The sequence below is a fragment of the Trachemys scripta genome, chromosome 7, assembly GCF_013100865.1.
Source record: "Trachemys scripta elegans isolate TJP31775 chromosome 7, CAS_Tse_1.0, whole genome shotgun sequence".
NCBI lineage: Eukaryota > Metazoa > Chordata > Testudines > Emydidae > Trachemys > Trachemys scripta.
The window spans coordinates 116,199,060-116,221,010 of record NC_048304.1 but is presented as its reverse complement, the minus strand read 5'-3'; the positions used below and the strand labels follow the sequence as shown (position 1 = coordinate 116,221,010).

The window sequence follows — 21,951 nt, the reverse complement described above, 5'->3', positions numbered from 1 at the left end:
AGCAGAACTCTCTACAGGCGAGGGGTAAAATTTTAAAAAGGGATTTAAGTCCCATTTTCAAAAACCAGTTAGGTGCTTTTTTTTAGAAATATTCTAGAAAAACCTACCTTCAGGAAGTCAGATGATTGGACCCGGTCATCCACATTTTCAGGAGTGCCTTCTGATTTTGGGTTCAGAGTACCCGACTTGACATTCCACGGACCTGATTTCTAAAGATGAACACTTGTCCTGTACCCATTACCTTACATTGCACTGCACCTTCTCAGCACCTCTGAAAATCAGATTATGTCAAATACGTATCTCATGTTGGGCAGCCAAAATTAATGGACACGTCTGAAAATTTGGATTATGATATACCTGACCTGTATCTGGGATGGACTGTGTCTACTGCTAGTGCCGAGGGAGACTCTGACGTTCTAGTTCTGACTCTGCCACTGACATATTGTGTGACCATGGGCAAGTCACAAAGCCCACTGTTTGCCTCAGTTTATCCATCTGTTATTCTAGCACTTACCTACCTCACAGGGATATTCTGAAGCTTAACATGTTTGTAAAGTGTTTTGGGATCCTTGGATGAAATGTGCCGTATAAGTGCAAAGTATATATATTCTACATTATTTATTACACATAGGATAGTCTTGCTTGATATAAATATCAAACAAGAATTGGCAAAAGTCTAACGGATTCCATTCTACTGATTTTTTTTAAACAGCTTTTTTTGTATTGAAAAAATCTGGAGACTCAAAGATAGACATGCTTTCTTAGCTTGTATGTTGTTTCCTCTGTCTTGAAGTGCTTTGATAAATGGATTGAAACTTGTCTGCTCTGCCTGTAGTTTCTTAGAGCCTCTCTGGAAACTCAAGAGTTAATTGTCACAGATATCTCTACACCAGGCAGAGGAACCAAGAAGGTTGTTTTTCCTCTGTTCTAGCAAAGGAAGCACACTAGTGTTTCACACACACATGGCATCAGAACTCTACTCCTGCCCTGAAAATCGCAGGTCCCACACTTAGGGTAAAATTATTTCCCTGTGCAGAGAACCTCAGCACAAACCCCTTGCACCACTTAAATCCCAGTGAAGATGTCAAAATAGGGCCTAAGTGGCACTAGAAGTAGGCATTATGTTGGTCCTCTGGACAGGATGAATGTTCCCCTTAAAGAGGAGACCTAAAATAGAGCATGTGACAAATTAGCACAGGAATGGTTCAGTTGTTTGTTCCTCTTTTGATACAGCCATACTTTCTCCCATTAAGGTCAATGGGAGTTTCGACTGGGCAAAACAAAGCAAGTTATTGTCGTAGATTCCAAGACTGGAAGGGACCATTGTGATCATGTAGTCTACCTCCTGTATAACACAGGCCAGAGAACACCCCCAAAATACACTGTAAATGATGGAGTCAACAATTTGGACCTTTATACTGGCCATTGAGAGTGTGAGCGTGTGTGCTTTTCTGAAACCTTCTGTACTGTATTTTAGCTGTCCTTGCTACGTCTCCTAAGGATATGAAATTCAGCTATTGGTTAAGGTTACTGTGAGGTAAAAAGTAGCTAAGTGCACAAATTCATTTGTATTAACAGTATTGTTTACCTTGTACTGTATGTCTTGTACTTGCCTTCAACAGATAGCTCTGTTTATCTCCAGCTTGATAAATATGAGGTGCCATGCTTCTGCCACCAAACGTCAACTCTGGGCACCCTAAAGCTGTGATAGGTATATAGGAAAACACAATGAAATATTGAAAGAGTTCCTGTTTACTTCAGTGCTGGAGGTGAATTACGAAAGAGTAGAGTGAGGGTCACATTTTCGCTACAAGGCCATGAAGATGACTCCATTACCCTCAGTATTCTCAAGCCATGTTTGATTTACGCAGCCTTTTATTTCACTTTTTAATAATATTTTGCATATTAAAATTTGTATAGGCAGCCAGAAGAGAGCAGTATATACACAATACATGCCACAATAGAGAGGATTAGGAATCATTGGGTCAGTTATTTGGGATTGGGAACAGAGGGTAAGGCATCCTTTCCCCTTTTTTACACTTTGTTTTAAAGGTCTCTCTAGTTATTCCGCTGCATTTATCCGCCACAAAAGAAGAGTGCATGAGCAATACAGCTGGGTGTGATCTGTTCCGATATAAAATTCAGAAGCATTTGCTGAGGCAGGTTGGGGATTTTTTGAATGGGACTTCTAGGTTCACATTAGCCAACCCAACCTGTTTCCCTGGTCTAAATTTTAAAAAAAAGTCCACTCTTTCCCCAGACAGGTTCAGATTCTCTTTTAAAGTTTTATCACACAGCTCCTCCAGACCGTGTGTGTAAATATATATGTGTGTGTGTGTGTGTATGTACACATCTAAAATATGGACAGATTTTCAAAAGCCACTGGTGATCTTAGATTCCTCAATTCTTGAGCTGCCTGACTACAAACACCTTAAATATTTTCCAAAAGTGCCTTTTGAAAATCATGCACCTTTAAGGTGTGTCAATTAATTTACCCAGAATTTAAGGTACCCAAATTTGTTTGTCATGTGTGAAAACCTGGAAATACACACACACGCACCGGCCAAATTTCCATGCCTTTGGGTAATTCCATTGATGGTGAACTAGAGAGATGATTTTGGTCTATAGTGTATGTGTATTCTATACAGTATATGTGGGTAATACACACACACACACACACACAGGATGGCCAAGCACTTTGATTTACACTTCAGAGTAAGTCATTTGAACTAATATTGCATATGTCACATTCTGATGTAAGCTGTATAATGCCTATAATTTTAATGTTTATTTTGTTAACATTACCACCTACAAAATTATTTGACACAAATGTCAAGGTTGCTGTAAAATGGTATAACTGTAATTATTTCAGTGTATAATGGAAGTTAGAGGAAGCCTATGGTTTGGCTTTGAAGTGTTCTACTTCTAAAAGGATATACTTTTTTAAAAAAAAAAAAAGTTTTCTTTTTAAGATTATTTTCCTTGCCCCAGCTAAACTTTCCTCAGTTTATTTGTTAGCTATTATAGCTGTTCTGTAGTTAGATTTTAATCAGCCCTAGTACACAGTAATGTGAAACACTGAAAGAGCTACTAATTAATCGCCTTTCTGTATGTAACAGAGAGATAAATATCCATCCCAGAGGAATTGTAATTTCATGGTTCCTAATGATGGTTAGATTACATTATCTGGATCACTTAGGCTGTGGGTGTCATAAGAAATGCTCAAAGTCATTTATATGCTGTTTAAAAATTTTTACTTTGTAAACCTCAGAAAATAATGCAGTGTTAGCATGCCAGTTTCATATTTTAGTTAAATACCCCTTTGTTCCGCAGACTGGATGGATTCAGATGACAGTGACAAGTTCAGTTCTTTTCCATTTCACATGCTCCCTCCACTATCAAAACAACATTTTGCAAATCATCATCAGGCTTTTGCAGATTGAATGTCAAAAGAATCTGTTTAGTTTCAGGGCATTGCTGCACTTCGGTGAGCTAATTTATTTTTGGATGTCCATTTCCATTGCATATTGTCCGCTAATTCATTTACATACTGTGTGTACAGGTAATGCATTTGCGTTGTCTATCTTGAACTAAACATTAATTGGACTTGTGGAGTATATTGCTTGGCGAATCAAATAAAATATTGCATTCCAAAGCTTTCTATAAGGTGTTGTTATCACTACGTGTCTCGTTTACCCTCTCTGATCTTTTGGAGCCAATAGAAATCTCCAGAATTGCACATACTCTTCATCAGTGACTGTGACACTTTTAAAGTCAGAAGTTCCATGGACATTTTAAAAAAAGACCCTACTTCATCATTTGTGTATGTTGGAATAGCTAATAGTTGCATATTCTGAACTTATGCATATGCATACTTAAAAGGCTGAGGTCGCTTTGAACCACTGTGTCAGAGGGGAAAAATAATTGTTTCTGAATGAGAATGATACTCCTTTTCCACGTGAATTATGTGTACAGCAAGGTTATCAACAATGTTCATTTCCAACCTTTTATCATTGATGGCTTCTCAGTAGGCAAAGTGGCGCTTGTTTAAAATTGTCAAGGTTCCAGGACTCCAACCCTTTTCTGCTTCAGCTGTAAACCAGAGGAAGGAGGGACCCCAGAGAACAAGGGTGAGATAAGGAAATGTAATATACATTTTCAAGAGTGCGTTTGTCATCAATTAGCTAAAATTGCTTCTGAAGTTTCGCTGCAACTGTTTTACATGTCTAATTCAGTGACTAAGATACTGCACTATCTTAATAGGGAACTCCAAAACTTCAGAAGGTTTTCCTCTTGTTTGAATGCACAGCACAATGAATTTGTACCCACTGAGCATTCACCACTTACATTTCAAAACCTACAGCACACTAAACGTGAAACTTTTGTTCAAATTTCAAGGATTTTGATAGCCCAAGTGAATAGACACTACCTATTGATTTTTCCCTTACAATGACTCTTGGATAACCTATTTTCTCATTTATTTTTAACGACAGCTCATGAGATTTTACAGCAATTCTGCCCAACCTCCTAATATCAAAATCCCTCCTTGACCCTGAAAATTGTAATTCTGCTATAGATCACAGCTGCTGAATATTACCTTTTACTAAGCTGGTTAAATAAAATATGTCCAAATCGCTAGATCCCACAGGCCACGGCTGCAATTCTAATTATACTGGGTCTGTATTTTCTGCTATATTGTACAGCAAAGCACAGCTCTCTCTGAGTCCGCACCAAAGGGTGGGAATCCAGAATATTGGTTCTAGTTTTGAATAATAATAAAAAAAAGTTATACTGTTCTTCAGTGATTTTTCCTTTAAAAACTTTTACAAGGGACCCAAACTCTTTTGATGTGTTCCATACAATAAAATGCCAGATATACCTGGAGGATGGAGACATGTGGCTATAATTTTCTTGTGACCAGAGAAATAGGTCTATTTGATGTGTACCAGTTTCGAAAATCAAAAAAGGCTCGCGTATCTCTTACTTGGGTGGTTCATACTGTACAATGGTTTGGGAAAACCAAGGTAAAGAAACTAAATTTGGCCACAGACACATCCTTCTCCCCCACCCCAACCCCGCTGCTTTTACGAAGAGCAATCACATGCTCCCCACTGGAATTTATGCTATTATAGAATTTAGATAGGGAAGAAATGTATTAGATTATGTGTTCCCTGGAGAACCTTATCCATTAGTGAATCATTTAAAGTCTAGCCTTCTGGGCACAGTGCAAAGACCATCTTGGTTTCTTCCCCATCACCACCATCTCTGGTATTTGGAGAGCAGATTGGCTGAGGGTGTAGTTTGGGAAGGTAAGATATGGAAATTTGGTGAAGGAGGTGGGACTCTTTGGTTTCAGATGTTACGGTAGCTTGGATATTCAAGTATGTATTTATGTATATGGATGGTTATCTCATGCATATGGATGATTATCTCATGCACCTACAGCTAGATTACAATAAACAAAGAGCCTTCTTCATCAGAAGTGATGTTTCTGCTGGTAATACCTTGTGGAACCTTATGGTAAATGACATTCATTATCTGCAGCAATTCTTCAATGTACCAATGGAAGGTAGTCTCTATTTTGGTGTTCTGCCTTCACTCCTGTGTATAGATGGAGAGATGGTTTTAATTTCTTGTGCTGCTAGTATGGCACCAAAAGGAGTGTGGCATTTTGCTCCTTCCCTAGAAGGGAAGCATGAGAGTGGAACTGGCAAAACCTGCTCCTTTAGGGCCTGGGCCTGAGAGGTTCTGAGCACCTGGGACTCCCATTGACTTCAGTGGCAGCTAAAGGCACTCAGCACCTCCCAAGATTACAGCCACAATATGGATAACCTTCCATACCTACCAAGAATTCCCTTCTTCTGAAAACTTCACTCCCTCCCTATCTCCTTATGATAATCATCTTAGATATTTCTAATCCACCATTCACTGAAATACCTAGGCATGATTACAGACTCTCCATGGGTTTGTCCGTAATGGATCCTCCCCATTCTTATATGCAACCACTTTAACTTCAGGAGGGTGGGTGGGTTAATTTCTTTCAATGATTCTTCATCTTCTTGTATTTTAGGAAACCTTCTTCATTGTGATGTGAAAACTGCCAAGCTCTCGCTCATTCTGATCTCTGAAAGTAAGGAGTTCCTCAGTCAAAGACCATCCACTGAGAACACCCTGCAGCATTCCTGGGGAGTTGCAGTTGTCTCTGTGGGTCACAAAAGAAGAGCTGTTCTCTGAACTACCTAGGCCTTCCCCACTGAGGGCGTTAAAGATTAAAACCGGGATCTAAAGAAATCTGTCTACAAGGAGGCCTTTGCCAGTGCATGACGTGGACAATGCCAGTCCCACAGAGTCTAGGTTTAGAACAAGTTTCATGGTATTGCACTCAAATTTTAGCACTTCTTGTTTTTACTCCTCCTTTTTTTCAGTTAATACATTCCTACTTTATCCATAGGCATCCTGGGTGCCCATTCCTTTGCGAAGCCCTTCTGTGCATTACGACACTCAGGAAAAAGTAGAGGGATTGTTTCCATGCTTCATTTTTGCAGCTCACCCCTTCCACCACCCACCCAAATATAAATAAAACAATGGCTGGTGAGTGACATGACATGGAGCTAAAATCTGTGGGGTGAATTTTCAGCACAACGCACAGGAAATTATATGCACAATTACTGTTGTTAACAGAGCTCGGGCATGTAACTCCCTGCACAGCAGGCTGAAAATCCGCTCCATGCATGTTTAATGGAGTTTGGGTTACTACATTCCTAGGGTTGTGTCCCTTTTCTAATGTCTACTGTCCTTTATGAAACAAAAGAACTGCTGAATGTATTTTGCTATTAAAATAATATTCCCTTGATCTGGATTCTTTCTCTAATGCCACGCAACCCCTCTCCTAACTCAGCAGTTCCTTAACCTTTGCATTTCTCCACAGATTTTGTTTTGTTTTGTTCTTTTAAATATATTTCATGTACTCTGTGAATTGGCGTTCATGTAATTGTTACATCGAGAGCACAGATACTGTGATGATGGATGCTTTAGAAATGTGTGTTATAACAATACAGAAAATAATTTTCCCCTAAATCTTAATACCTAAATGTTGCCAACACAGAATAAATAAATAAACAAAATCCAGAGGAAAATGAATAGCGTATGCCATTTCACTAATCTTGTGCATATTTTAAACCTCTCTCTCCTCTGGAGGTGGTTAGTGTGTTTTTAAACTCCAGTCCTATATGAACTAGATGGGGCTGGCTGTGAATCTGGGATTGTCTTATGCTTCCACGCTACTTACTCAGCTTTATGTACAGTAATTGTTTTCCTTTCCCCTGACTAAAGAGCCTTATTGCACGCAACAAGGATCAGTTCAAATGGACTTTAATTACCTTCAATAAAAATGAAATTACTCATCTGAACTAACAGTTTTGCAATTAAAAGGAGCTCAAATTTCAGCCGTGCAAGTGTTATTGATTTATTTTTTCTATCCAAGGTAACACTTGAATCTCCAGCTCTCAGCAAGGTCTGTATGACTAAAGTAAGGTGCTGTAAACTGAGACTCGAAAAACCAAAGTAAAAACACCCACATCAAATGTAAAAAAAAAAACATCAAATACATATACAAGTTTCTAAAAGGTTTCAATCGTTTTAAAATTGCACATGATTACTCTCCAGCTTCCCCAAATGCTTTCATCTAAAGGGGGGGGGGGGGAGTGTAGCTTTTTCAAATTTTAAAAGCATTGTTAGGGCATGCCTACTAGATTTGTCTAACTCTGTATGTTTTGATACATGTGGTACGGTTGATTGTCTTCTCCTTAGCATAGATCTTGAAACTGTAAATACATTTTTTGAAGTAAAATAGCCACTTGTTAACTGCTTAATGAAGTATCACACTAGCTTTTTTGAATGCAAAAAAAAAAAATGTTTAGAAGTACCCTGTGGTGTCGCTTTTAGCAAAAATGGGCTTTTATTTTTAAACTTTTGCTATATTTGGAAAGAAGTAGTCCCAGGGAAAGTGATACCAATACTAATGGGGAACATATTATCTTTCATGTGGGCTTTTTTTTTTTTTTTTTTTTTTTTTTAAGTTTAAGGTTTCTTTATTAGTATCTCAGTAGCAAGACTCTCCACACAATCTTAGACAGAAAATCAAAATATGCCTTAGAGCAATAATATTTTAATAAGTATCAAATGTCTTCTATGAGATAAAAGTATTTTAATAGCATATCTGTGGGAGGGGGGGAGGGAGTCAGAATTTAGTTTAAACATCTTTTAGTTTAGTTTAAACAATTCCTCTGCTATATTTTGGGAATGTATTTTTTTAATCCAGGTGGGAAAAAATTACAGATTTTTTGGTCATTAAAATGCCACATGCTACTAAAAATTTTGTGGAAAATTATCTTCACTGTTTGTTTGAACTCCCTGTTCTCTTGATTTAAAACACTCTAGCGCCACCCAATGATTTGGAGGTTTCAGTGTTTAAAAGTTTGGATGTTGCACTGAACCTTCTTGCCTGAGAAATCAGCCTCGAACTCTGTGGAGCAGAGGCTCTTTCATGAGATTTTCAATATCTGCTTCTGTATTCCACATTAGCACAATATGTGTCTTTGCCCTTTTCTAGTGACTGGTGGTCTTAAGAGGGTAGGAGGCTATTAAAGCTAAATTACTGCTCCAACCAAAGTGGTAGAAATTTCTGCTTTTAGTGCTGAAGGGCAGGAGTTCAAGCCCCACTCATGACCAAGGAGAGCGTAATTAAGGTTGTGTCTATGCTATGAGCTAGGGGTATGATTCTCAGCACAGGTAGACATAGTCGTGCTAGCTCTTGTCTGAGCTAGCACGCTAAAAATAGTGTGTAGCATGTGCAGCAACGGCACAGGCTAGCTGCCCCCAATACAACATGCCTGAACTCTGTGGGCCCATACTCGGTAGCCAGCATATGCTGCTGCTCTTGCTGCTTGTACTACTGTGGATACACTACTATTTTTAGCATGCTAGTGCAATGCAAGTTAGTGCAAATGTGTGTATGCAAGTTGGGAATCATACCCCTTGTCTGTAGTGTAGACACACCTGTAGATTCAAGTGCGTTTGTGCTAACTCTCTCACCCAATCCCACTTTTGATTGCTCTTTTTTTTTTAGAGGAGAACGTGGTTATCCATATGTAATCTGGAGTCTAGCCTTGAAATACAAATAATATCATTTAGCTCTGGTGCATGGGTCCGGTCATCTGTTGAAGAATGCAGTGCTCACTTCCCCGCTGTGGCCTGCAAACTAAAGTCCTGATGGTCTGATTCTCCTCTCCCACTAGTGAAAGTCTGGAGTAACTCCGCTGAAGTCGATGTAAGTGTCAGTGAGAGGCGTGTCAAACTGAGTCTATGCACTAAAGTCCAAATTCAGAACAGCTGTAAGCATGTCCACCTCCCATGAAGTCTCTGGGACAGATTCACCAGGGATTTAAATGCTGTTGTGTGTCACACATAGGATGTGAGTGGGAAACCATTGCTAGCTGTAAAATACTGTAACATGCACCTGGGCATTCAGTGAATGTGGAATACAAGTGTGACGTGCTGAAGGGGTGTAGCAGGCAAGTCCGATTGCAAGGAAGGATGTGTGGTGGAGCAGCCTTACGCTTTATTGTTCCTTTTCCTCTCCAGCCCCACCTTGCCTTCTCTGTATAAATTACACTGACATCCAAACTGATGCAAGTTGCGCTATTTTACTTCTGTGCCCAGGAGAACACCCTTACTTCCATCTCTCTCTGATTTGTTATCCTCTTGTGAAATCCACGCACACACTGGCCACCAGTTTCTAAATCTGAGCTCTTCACAGTATGATGGACTGTACACAAAAATTACATTTCACTATTTAGAGATCCTCGTGGTTCAGCAATCCTGCTGCCCCCCCTGCCTTTGAATGTTTCGAATCCAAAGTGTGCATGCCATGTAAAATATTAAAGTAGGAGTGATACCACCATTCAGGGCCGGCTTTAGGCCAATTCCACCAATTCCCCCGAATCGGGCCCCGCGCTTAAGAGGGCCCCGCGCCCAGTGGCAGGGCCGCCCAGAGTGGGGGGCAAGTGGCAGAGAATCCCTTCCCTGGCTAGAGGCACCTTTTTAATTTTTACTCACCCGGCGGCGCTCCAGGTCTTTGGCAGCGGGTCCTTCACTCGCTCCGGGTCTTTGGCGGCACTTTGGCGGCGGGTCCTTCAGTGCTGGCGAAGACCCAGAGCGAGTGAAGGACCTGCCGCCAAAGACTAGGAGCGCGGCCCAGTGAGTACAAGCCCCACGTGTTTTTTTTAACGGGGTTTTTTTTTTTTTTTTTTTAGTCATCCCTGTCGGGGCCCCATCGAAACTGTTCGAATCGGGCCCCGCACTTCCTAAAGCCAGCCCTGCCACCATTGACCTAAAGGTAAATGTTGATGTAAGAAAAAAATCAAGTTTGATTTGTTTATTTTATAGAGAGATTGGTTTGAACCTTAAACCTCCAGATCCAAATCTGGTGCTAATTTGACTTGTGAACTCATGTTTGCTAATAACAAAAAAAAAAAAAATCTACATATTAGTATTGCAAGAAAAATACTTTGAAAGCCTTTTAAGCATCTTTCGCTCTCATTAATTTATTTAAACCTCTGATCTTTCCTTCTTTTAAGTTGTTTTTTTTTAAACAGAGACAAGTGAACTGAAAAGCTTTGTCACTTAAAAAAGGTTTAAAAACTGTATAAGATCCCAAATAATTAAGAGACTATGTAGACTTAAACATTACAAATAAATACAAAGCAAACATGTTTCAAGTGAGGAGGAGGCGGCAGTATGGTTAGAATGACTGAGAGTCAGGATTCCTGGGGTTTCGTTCTGCACTCTGCCACACACAAACCGGGGATAATAATGAAGGTTACCTACCTCATAAGGTTTTTATGACACACATTTTATGATGTTTTAAAAATGCTTCAAGACACTGAAATGAAAAACATTCTAGCAGTAGAAAGCTGGACCAAATACAGATCTGGTGGAAGTTCCAAATTTTGCCCATTGTTTTCAAAGTCTGGCGTTTCATCAAGATTTTCAAAAGTGTCTGGTGGGAATCTCATCTTCTGTGTATCTGAGCCTGATTCCTCTGTTACTTTATTCACTGACAGGTGCCAATCTGCCCAGAATTGTAGCTTTTTCTTGTGTTGTGGTTTTTGTTATCGTTCTTAAAATATTTGAAAAATGAGCAGAAAAAAAGTGTGATTTTTACCATGTCTCTTACAGATCTTAGTGTAGATAACCAAGAAAAATTATTGCCGTTCTTTCTGCAATATTTTTCATAATACCCATTTAATGCATAACTCTACAAAAACCCAGTGTCTATTGGAAAATATAGATAGTATACATGAAATCAGAGAAAAAAAACAATAATTTGTACCACTTCTTCACAAATCATTACAGCATTGGCATTGATACTACAGTGATGAAAGCAACACAAGTATGTAAGAGACTGGAATACACTGATGTTATTTAACAACAAAAACAAAGAATAAGTCTATTCATTTCTGATGTGTCCAACACCATGGTATATAATAAGAGTTAAGAACATATGTCTGGCCATACTGGGTCAGACCAAAGGTTCATTCAATCCAGCATCCTGTCTTCCGACAGTGGCCAATGCCAGGTGCCCCAGAGGGAGTGAACAGAACAGATAATCATCAAGTGATCCATCCCCTGTCGCCCAGCTTCTGGCAAATGGAGGCTAGGGATACCATCCCTGTCCATCCTGGCTAATAGCTATTGATGGACCTATCCTCCATGAACTTATCTAGTTCTTTTTTGAAGTTGTGGGACCTCAACATCTCTGAAAAAATCACTTGTTTTGGAGCTTGAGTAGGGATGTAGATCTGGGTATGACAATATTGACCTGAACTTTGTCAGTGGAGTATTATGACGGTTCCAGGTGTGAAATGCTGAAGCCTGTTTGGTACAAACTACAACATAAGAGGAGATAAGGTAGGTCTCCCTCTCATTGGGTCTCAGCCCTGACCTGGATCCTTTGCAAAGATTCCTGTTACGAAATCATAAAAGGGGCCCTCCTAAGAGTACACTGTGTAATAGGTGCAAGATGTATAGGAGAAAAGTCTGCTAGATAGCTTAGAACAGTGATTCTCAAACTTTTGTACTGGTGACCCCTTTCACATAGAAGCCTCTAAGTGTGCCCCACCCCTTATAAATTAAAAACTCTTTTTAATATACTTAACACCATTATAAATGCTGGAGGCGAAGCAGGGCTTGGGGTGGAGGCTGACAGCTTGCGATCCCCCATGTAATAACCTCATGACCCCCTGAGGGGTCCCAACCCCCGGTTTGAGAACCCCCGACTTAGAGGCCTGATTTTCACTCAGAAATCCCAGTGAAGTCAATGGGAGCTGCAGGTGTAACACTGCCAGATGGCGGTCATTGGGATCAAATCGGGGACTTCTGGAGCTTAGTACATGAGCCTCTACTGCATAAGCTAAAAGCCAACTGGTTGTTAGCTAAGGTTGTAGAGCAGACTCGTTTTATCTCTCTCTTTAAGTGGTCTCGGTGCCACTAGATGGGACAGAACACCACACCCAGAAGGTGTGTGGCTTACAAGGGTACTCAGCATCTTTGAAAATCAGGCCCTGATATCCTAACCATTCCTTTATTTTCCTGTTCACCAAAGCCCAGTTCTATGATAGCTCCTGGTATAGTGAGTACTGAGGATGTAGAAGCTAAGTAAGGGAGATGGGACAGCAGAAAAGAGGCATTTCTTGTTTCAGCAAGGACCCTGCACCCTTTTCACAAACACGGCATATTTCACAACCCACTGAGAGGAGAGTGATCTCTATTTTCCTTTCAGTGCACACGCATAGAACTATAGAATTCACCAGGACTGACGTCTGTCAGCTCTCCCTGCAGTCACAGGGTATCATCGGTGAGAGGTTTGCTCATTTTGACCCTAATAAACAATCCAGACTCAGTGCTCCGGAAGAAAGGGGACCTTTCCTCAGCCATGTCTCAGTTGTCACGATCTGGGGGGAAATGTCCTCTCCACCCTTGTCTCTAATATCCTGAGCCCGACATGGCTACACTGCATACATTGTGCACCCTCAGTTTAGTGATTAGTGTAAGTCACTGCACAATCACCATAGTGAAGTATCTAACCCCATTTATATCCTGAGATACCACTATGGTCAAATTCACCCCTATTGAAGTCAATGGAGTTTCAACAGGGATTAATTTAACCCAAACTAGTTTGGTGAGTTCTACTCCTGGGGGAAGGAGAGCGGGTGTAGAAACTACCCAAAGCTTTGTTCCTCCCCAAAGTTAAGAAAATAGAAAGTTAACCTTCCTAAGGGTGTGCCTTTGTTTTCCTGTTGCTCCTCTGTTTGAATAGATACTTCCCCTTGTCTTTCAGGTATTTATGCAATAAGATCTGGCAAATTCCATAGGCTTAAGCTCTTGGATCAGTGTAATTGTTCTCCAGAATTTGTGCATACCTCGTACAATGGAGTTGCTCCCAAAAGGACTGAATATGGCATTTATCCAGAGGTGATGTGTACTTTGCACATTGGTGAGTGGGAGTAACGGAGTCTAAACTGATGTAATGCTGAGGTGTTGTGAGGGTGATGGGCGTGGGAAGGGGTAGGAATGTGTGAGGTCTATTTCGACGAACTCCTTCTGACACCTTCGGATTGGTTGCTTTGCCTGCTACTCTTTCGTCCATCTCCTAGATGAGTGAGTTGCACCAGTTTAGAATGTGTTTGGTTTCTGTTTGTCTGTCTGTCTGACAAGGTAGGTGAGATAATATTCTTTATTAGACCAACTATCTGTTGGTGGAAGGTACAAACTTTTGAGCTACACAGAGCTCTTCAGGGCTGGGGAAGGAAACAGAGTGTCTAAGCCAGTGTTTCTCATACTGGGGCCCCCGCTTGTGTAGGGAAAACCCCTGGTGGGCCAGGCCAGTTTGTTTACCTGCCCCGTCCGCAGGTCCGGCCGATCTTAGCTCCCATTGGCCCGGGGCAGTGAACCGCGGCCACTGGGAGCCGCGATCGGCCGGATCTGCGGACGGGACAGCTAAACAAACTGGCCTGGCCCACCAGGGGCTTTCCCTGCACAAGCGGCGACCCCAGTTTGAGAAACACTGGTCTAAGCTAAATACAAGTTGGGACTTGAGAGAGATTGTTAAGCAGATGGGGTAAGGCATGTTAGAGGCAGTCATTTGAAGCGGGCAATAAAGGGTCGCAGGCAGTGTGGTGTGGTGTGTTACAAATTGTTGAAATGAGCCATAAAACCAGTGTCCCTGTTAAGTCCGTGGTTTCTGATGCCTAACGGAGTTATGAATTTGAGTTCCCAGGTTCACCTTTTGAAGGTCTTGTGCAGGTTTCCTTTGAGGACAAGTTTTGAAAGATGAGATGTGTTCGTTTTGTGTCTGTCTGTCTGTTTTACCCTGCCACCATCATGGTAATATCCAAGTACATTCCAGATAATAGCAATAGCTTAATCCCTAGTGGACTGCATGACATCTCTGTCTCTTTGTGGTTTGGTTATGGTCAGTTGAGCTAAGTTTTTTTGTTTCATTTTGGGGACCAACAGGGGTGTCAACATTAACTTACACCACCTTACGCATCACCTTTGAATTTCACCCATTGTATTCTCATTATGGTCTCAACTCACGTCATCCCTCAACCTTTAGGAGTTTCGGGGGGCATCTTAATTCCAAGGATATTCTAACCTGTGAGCTGGGCATCATTTCTGAATTGCCATAGAGAGCATGCTGTCTTATTCAGTGATGTGAAAACAAGGAGCGGCAGCGCAAACAACCGATTAATGCAGTCATAAAAGCAGAGGTGGGTGTTTGTTAATTGCTCTGAGCCCACACCCCAATAAAGGCCTTTTTGATAGTATGGTGCCAAAATACACGCACATACAAATTCCATGCATACTATTCTTATGTGTTTAGGATCCATGTATGAAGAAGAGGCATCTCCATTTCTGTAGTCCATCTGCTTTTCAGTAGAACAACACTGTAACAGTGTGGGCCACTGGACTGGGAGTAAGAAAACCTAGCTGCTGTAAGATCTGCATGCTTTCACTTCTCTGTCTCTCTCTTTACCCTCCATTCCCTGTGTGCCTTGTCTATTTAGATTGTAAGCTGCTTGGAACAGAGACTGCCTCTGACTATGTATTAGCATGGATCTTAGCACAATGGGGTCACAGTTGGGACATTGAGGTGCTACCATAATACAAATAATGAATAATTATAAAAATAACACACCAGTTGGGACCCCAAATTATATTACATTCCACAAATAAATGTGCCAAAACTTCCTTGATATCGAGAACCTTAGACTGTCTGTGTGTGTGTGGTGTGTGTGTGTGAGAGAGAGAGAGGGAGAGTGAAAGAGAGAGAGAGAGAGATGCAGAATAAACAGGTACAATCGCCTTTAAAGCACATATGATCTGAGTTGTTTAAAACCCGAGCTTTAAAACCCTGCCACAGATGACAAATTTAATACAAAAAAAGAGTGAAATCACTGGCAGAGACTTCCCAGTTTGACCATTTAGGAGTCTGAGTGGGTATTGATTTGAGGCGAATATTCTAAAGTTTGCGTTACCCTTTGAAAAGTGCTAATGTAGTTCTTGTCACTTTAAATTAACTTTAGATAAGAGGGACTGACAGAAACATGAAGATGTGTGAACTATATTTGACTGATATTCTGTCAAATATTGCATGGGGTTATGATCCACAACTTTTCCCATCTGCTGCTCAAACCTGAATCCTTGAATGCACAATGGATTAATTACCATATTTTGTTCTGATTTCACTTAGTAGTATAAAAGACTGTGAATGTTAAATGTACCCTTAGAAATGGAAGGCAGGTGAGGGTGAGGGGCTTATTTAACCGTTTCTATACCCATATACGTGAATATACCCACTCCTCAAAATACTTAAGCTCCCAGAAATCAACAAGAATTGCTTAATACTCAGAATTTCATTCCACTTCCTTTCTGTAGAGGTTTTTTTTCCCCCTCAAAAACAATAATTTCTCTTTATGCAGCATCTGGGGATCCCAAAGCATTCAGTGGGCATTATTAATTTATTATGTCCACCCCTGCGACATATAGTGTTGTTGACCCCATGCTGCAGATGGATACGCTCTGGCATGGAAAAGTAGAGGGTCAAATTTTCCAGAGTTGCCACATTTTTGGGTGACCAATGTGCTGAGCTTATGTATCTCCCAATTACTTCAGTTGGAGATGTGATTCCTCAGGGCGCAGGCTGTAGGCTTCTAAAGCAGGACACCCCAAAATGGAGGCACCCAGAATTAAAAGCTCTTTTGAAAATGTGGGCCTAAGCAACTTGTCCAAGGTCTTACAATGAGTCAATGGTGGAATTGGGAGCAGAGCCCAAGAGTCTTGACTCCGAGTCCTTTCCTCTACCTTGCCTTCTAACTGTGGCAATGTAATGTATAGATGAGGCCTTGGAGAAGTGTATACTTGTAGTGGCCAGTTTATTTACTTGGTGTTGTCCGCAAAGCAAATAGACATATAGCAATTTGATCAAATCCACAAATTCCAAAGCTCTGTTCTTTCCTAAGAGGACGTTGTATACAGCAATGGCATCAGTGAGTCTTGCTAATTTTGCAACACACTGTAGTTTCTGTTAGAAGGAAAGTGGATTGATCACGGCTTTGTGGATTGGGAGCATTGATACCTGATAGAATCATTTCTCCCTTTATGCTATCCACTAGGTCTCTAACATGGAGCTGTATATGGAGAAGCTCCATATTTTATGTCTTGCCATTTGTTGTTGAATCTCATATTTCCTTGTTGGCAAGGGAGGGGAGTTTTCTGGGACAACCAAATTAATTGGAAGAGTTAGTAGATGAAGATGGACCTCATAAGATGGAGGACAAAAATTAGAGAGAGATGATATAAGATCCTCTTCCAGAAGAAATTACGCAAAGGTTTGTGCCGTTTCATAACAAGTTAATGAAGGGTGAGTGACTCACATTTATCTGTTAGAGTTCGTCTCTCCAGCTTCTAAGATTTCTTTAAGATTAATATTGCCATTCTCTGGTCCCAGACTACATTTCTATGTTCAGATAACTTTCCTCATAGATGTCCACAAACATTTTTCCTTCCCATTTTTTTTTTCTTGTCAGTGGACTCTTGTGTTCTTTTTTGGATTCCATTTTTCTCCTTCCTCCACTCTCCAAGGCCTGATTTTGGTATTTGTCTCCTCTGTTTTTTTTCTTTGATCATCAGGTGGGGAAGGAAGCACGTTTTACTACAGTATAAATAACAATAACTGCCTTATTGGTGCGAGAGGGACGTCACTGCCCGGGAGGTATAAGACATTTACTTTTATATTTGGTCTTTTTTCATTCTCTTGGGGGAATCTGAGGAAATATTGACTGGCCCTATCAGAAAAAAGGTGAGTAAGACATTCCAACAGCAGGAAACCCTGGATAACTATTTAGGGTATGATTTTAAAATGCGCTCAGTATTGGCTTAGCTGTGCTCCCATTGAAGTCAGTCCTGTTGTCCTCAGTGGGAGGAGAGTTAGGACAAGGCCGAATGCTTTTGAAAATCCCAGACTTAAACTCTATAACAAAAAAGATATGGAAAAGACTACGTTAGGTACATCTTCCTATCTTCACTGCGCCCAATCTATCATCAGACCCAATTCTTCAATTTTTGTTCATTTTGAATAGCATTTATTCACATGAGTAGTTTCATATCTACATTGGTAAGTACTACTCAGCGTGGACAATGGTTGCAGCATTGGGCTCCTGTTTAGGAAATATATTCAGGAAGGAAGAGGTCTGATGTTTCTTTAAAGCAGGGGTAGTCAATAGGCGTACCGCAGGCCAAATTCAGACTGTCAGATGCTTTTGAATGGACCCCGAAATCTTTTTATTTACTTATTATTCTTATTGTTATTATTTTTGTTTAGAACCAGGACCTTGACTATATCTTGACCACGAAATTTGGAACTTGACAAAAAATAATTGATTACCCCTGCTTTGGAACATCTCATTAAGTGTCATAAAGATTAGTGAGAGATGGATGGATGCCCTTGCCCCAAAGACAACAAAAATAAAAGGATCTGTTGAAATTTTTCATAGTGAATTACAATCCATTACTGAAAATCAAGAAAAAGTTAAATCTGAGTTGGAGAGTCTGGAATCATTCTTTGGGTCTTTACCCAAATATTACATTGCTTGTATTAAAAGATGCATGTATTAAAGGATAATCATAGAATGTGCAGATATTCAGGGGCTTTAGGGTATGGATTCAGCTAAGGTAGTTTTGCAGGTACCGGAAAATATTTTTATTTAAAATCTGGTCCATTGACTTGCATAGAATGAAAGATTCTGAATTCCACGTCCACCTATAGAGAATCTGGATTTATCTCAGGAAGCAGAAAGAAGAAAAGCGCCATCTGATCTCTGCTGTAAACTGCTGTCTTTATGTATCTGACAAAGGACACCTTCTACGGACCATGATGATAATATATTTAAGAAGTTGCCTACATGCGTTTCCTGATGATTGGAAGGCAGCTCAGCTCAGAAGACATTTATATGAATTACTTAAGCAAGAGGAATTCTTTTATTGGTACTATGGCATCCAAATTTTGTCCTGCAAACCTACAGGGCATATTGCAGAGGGTAAAGGTTACTCTGTGTGTGTGTGTGTGTGTGTGTGTGTGTGTGTGTAGTGAAGTCAAAAGGTTCTCAGAAACTAAGAATGAGTTCGCTGTGACTACTTGGATACAAAGTAATGCATGTACTTATGAATTTGCAGGATGGAGGCCTAACTTATCATGTTATTATTTGTATTGCAGTGGTGCCCACGAGCCCTAGTTATGGGTCAGGATCCCATTGTGTGATGTGCTCTACAAACAAAGAACAAAGACGAACCCTGCACCAAGAGCTAACCATCTAAATTGAGGTCTAACTCCTCAACCTCCTAAGAGGAGGAGGAATTTCTGACAGATTTTGCAGATGTAGGAATCTCAGAACTTCCCTATTTTCTGTCATTTTAGTTGACTACTTGTACTTGGTTTCAACTAATTTTGGGGATTTCCATATATTTATATTCCTTTTATGACCCATGAATTCCACAAACAGGTAGCACAAGGGAACAACACGCTTTGTTTTGGTTAAGTTAATTTGTGAGATGTTTATTCTCTTCTGTCAGCTGAGGACTATATATGATCATTTGTTCTAACTGTCCTTTTGTTCTAAAACCTATTGTTTGTATCAACTTTTCAAATGTATAAATAAAATATCTTTAGAAGAAAACACGTGTTGCGGAATGTCAGTTTCTGAGCACAAGATATCACAGGAAACAAAAGGTTATCGTGAACTTAGTAAACCTATCTGTGGCCAAGCAATGATCAGCTAGCATCAATGGTAAGCTACAGAGTAGCATGCAGGTCTACTCCCGGAAGAGGATGCTGCTGCAAACACCAATGATTTTGGAGAGGAGGATTCAGAAGCTGTGTCATCTTCCCTTCACAGATTTGATGTACCTGCTGACAAAAGAGAAACTGGAGAAAATGGGGAGCAACAATAAAATCTTATGGCCTGATCCAGTTCTCGGTGGCTTCAGTGGGCTTTGGATCAGGCCCTAACTGGCCAGGAGGATAGACAATAGGCTGATTCTTTGCCTTCCAAGATATGGAATTTCCTCTTTACATTCCTATCTCCCATCTCAGTACATGCCAAGTACTCACACTGTAGTACTCTCCCATTGTGCTCTAGTGCTCATGCGGAATTACTGCGCACTGATAATTCACACCAAACACTCATTTAAATTTCACAATCACATAAACATTCATTTAAACTATTTTGATTGTAGGCGGCTTTGCACTGGAAACATGAAAATGTGAGTTTTCTGTGTTATTCTTCATATTAAGGTTTGCGGCCAACAGCCAAAATTGTAACACTAGCATAACAGAAACCCCAGCACCTCCTCTTCGCTACAGCTTATAGTTAACTTTGTCCCTGTAGTCTTGAGCCCACCTTCCAATATGGAGGGTGACCCCTTTGACCTCTGCAGCCATACCCCACATCTTTACAGAATGACAAGTGACTCCACACGTTTTGACCTTCTGAAGAGGTCTAGAGGATCCCTTCTGGCCTTAAAATTCTTCAATTGTGAAAAGGACATTTTGTCAAAATTTTGTGGGAAAGAGAAATTTCAGGGCCACAAAATGACTGTTAAAAGTGACAAAATATAGTCTATATTTTTCAATGGTCTATAAGGCCTGGTCCCCACTAACCCCCTACTTCGGACTAAGGTACGCAAATTCAGCTACGTTAATAACGTAGCTGAATTTGAAGTACCTTAGTCCGAACTTACAGTGGGTCCAGACGCGGCAGGGAGGCTCCCCCGTCGATGCCGCGTACTCCTCTCGCCGAGCTGGAGTACCGGCGTCGATGGCGAGCACTTCCGGGATCGATTTATCGCGTCTAAACCAGATGCGATAAATTGATCCCAGAACATCGATTGCCTGCCGCCGGACCCTCCGGTAAGTGTAGACGTACCCTAAGACAGCTTTATCTATGGTTTCAGAGTAGCAGCCGTGTTAGTCTGTATCTGCAGAAAGAACAGGAGTAACTTGTGGTTAGAGACTAACATCATTCAGAAGACCTCTCCAGTGAAGTCAAAGGCCTAAGAGGAGCTTGTGACTAGAACTGGGCAAATAACAGATTTTTTCAGTTCACTAGCAATTTAAAAAAAGTTTTGGGTTGAACTGAAAAATAATTTTATTTTATTTTTTTTAATTTTTAGCATATCAAAAAGTCAGAAGAAAAACATTCTTGCAGGGTCAACCAAAACATCCTGAGCACGACTTAACATTTTTTAAAAATAAATAAAATTAAAGGAAATTTCAAAATGAAAAGTTGTTTCAAATAAAAACCGGACACATTTAATTTAAAAAAAGGTCAAAATTATTTTTTTTTTAATTTTCTCTTTTCATTTAAGTAGTGGGGCTTGACGGAAACAATTTGGCAAAATCTACACAAATTTGTTCAGTGATTGTGTAGCCCAATCTGCATTTTTGCCCCCCAAAAAGTTTCAGTCATAAAGGTTCACTACTTGTGACGCATTATACTTCACTGAGAGACATTCCATATGCCCTAGAACTGCACAGGCTTAATTTTTAAGATAATACAGAATTGTTGAGCTATATGCAGCAATCACACAAAGGTTTATAGATGGGCCCAAACCGAAACTCATGCCCAGAACGCCCTCAGGCTTTGGAAGAGTTTCAATCCAAAATCAGACAGGATGTGAATTTTGCAAATGGCCTCTACCTATATAATGCGACAAGCCAAAGGCTCAGATCCCAAAATCCCTGCAAGTTTGGAGGGAGGGTATTCTGAATCTGAACCCCTCTCTGGGTGTGAATTGTGTACTAGGTCTATGCTCTATAAAAGTCTTACGCAAGCCCCATATTGGAACATCTATGAAATTAGGGGTGAGGCTGAGATCTGGGTCCAAATTTTGCAGCTTTGGCTCACCTCACGATGGTGATTGTGGTGTGTATACCTGTGTGTCCAATCAGGTATTACCTTTCTGTTTTCTGCATGCCACACTGCTACAGGGTCAGCTGTGAGGCAGATGCCCTTCTGAGTTCAGATGTGAATGAAATAGCGCGTGTTTTGTGCTCTTCAGGACCTGGAAAACAAATCAGTAACAAATTCAGTATTATATATGGGGGAAACTGGTCATGAGTGGCAGGTGGTGCTAAGTCCCGCAAAAGAAGGCCCCAGCTGTCAGCTGTACTATATACAGCATAGGTATGATGTGGCACGTACAGCAGCAAAGCGGGGTGTCTTATGGTGCCTGATACTGGTGTAGCTAAATGGCACCAGCAGGATTCTTGAAGCACATGAGCTAAAACTGCCGCACGGCATGGGGACAGGGATTCTAGCCTTTCAGTGGGTA

General features: G+C 40.7%; 1 protein-coding gene across 3 annotated transcripts in view; it reads left to right on the top strand.

Moving 5' to 3' along the window:
- VTI1A (vesicle transport through interaction with t-SNAREs 1A) overlaps nt 1-7,438 on the top strand; it is a gene marked incomplete at its 5' end in the record, with an annotated part of 345,038 nt that extends 337,600 nt beyond the window's left edge. For 2 of the 3 annotated variants that reach the window (XM_034775962.1, XM_034775961.1), the window contains 1 exon segment: nt 1-3,661. This exon segment is cut by the window's left edge and continues 6,585 nt beyond it. Coding sequence is in view for 1 of the 3 variants with exons in the window: in XM_034775963.1 (XP_034631854.1) it covers nt 6,071-6,089 (19 nt within the window). 3 annotated transcript variants of the gene reach the window in all.
- Between the last annotated feature and the right edge of the window lie 14,513 nt (nt 7,439-21,951).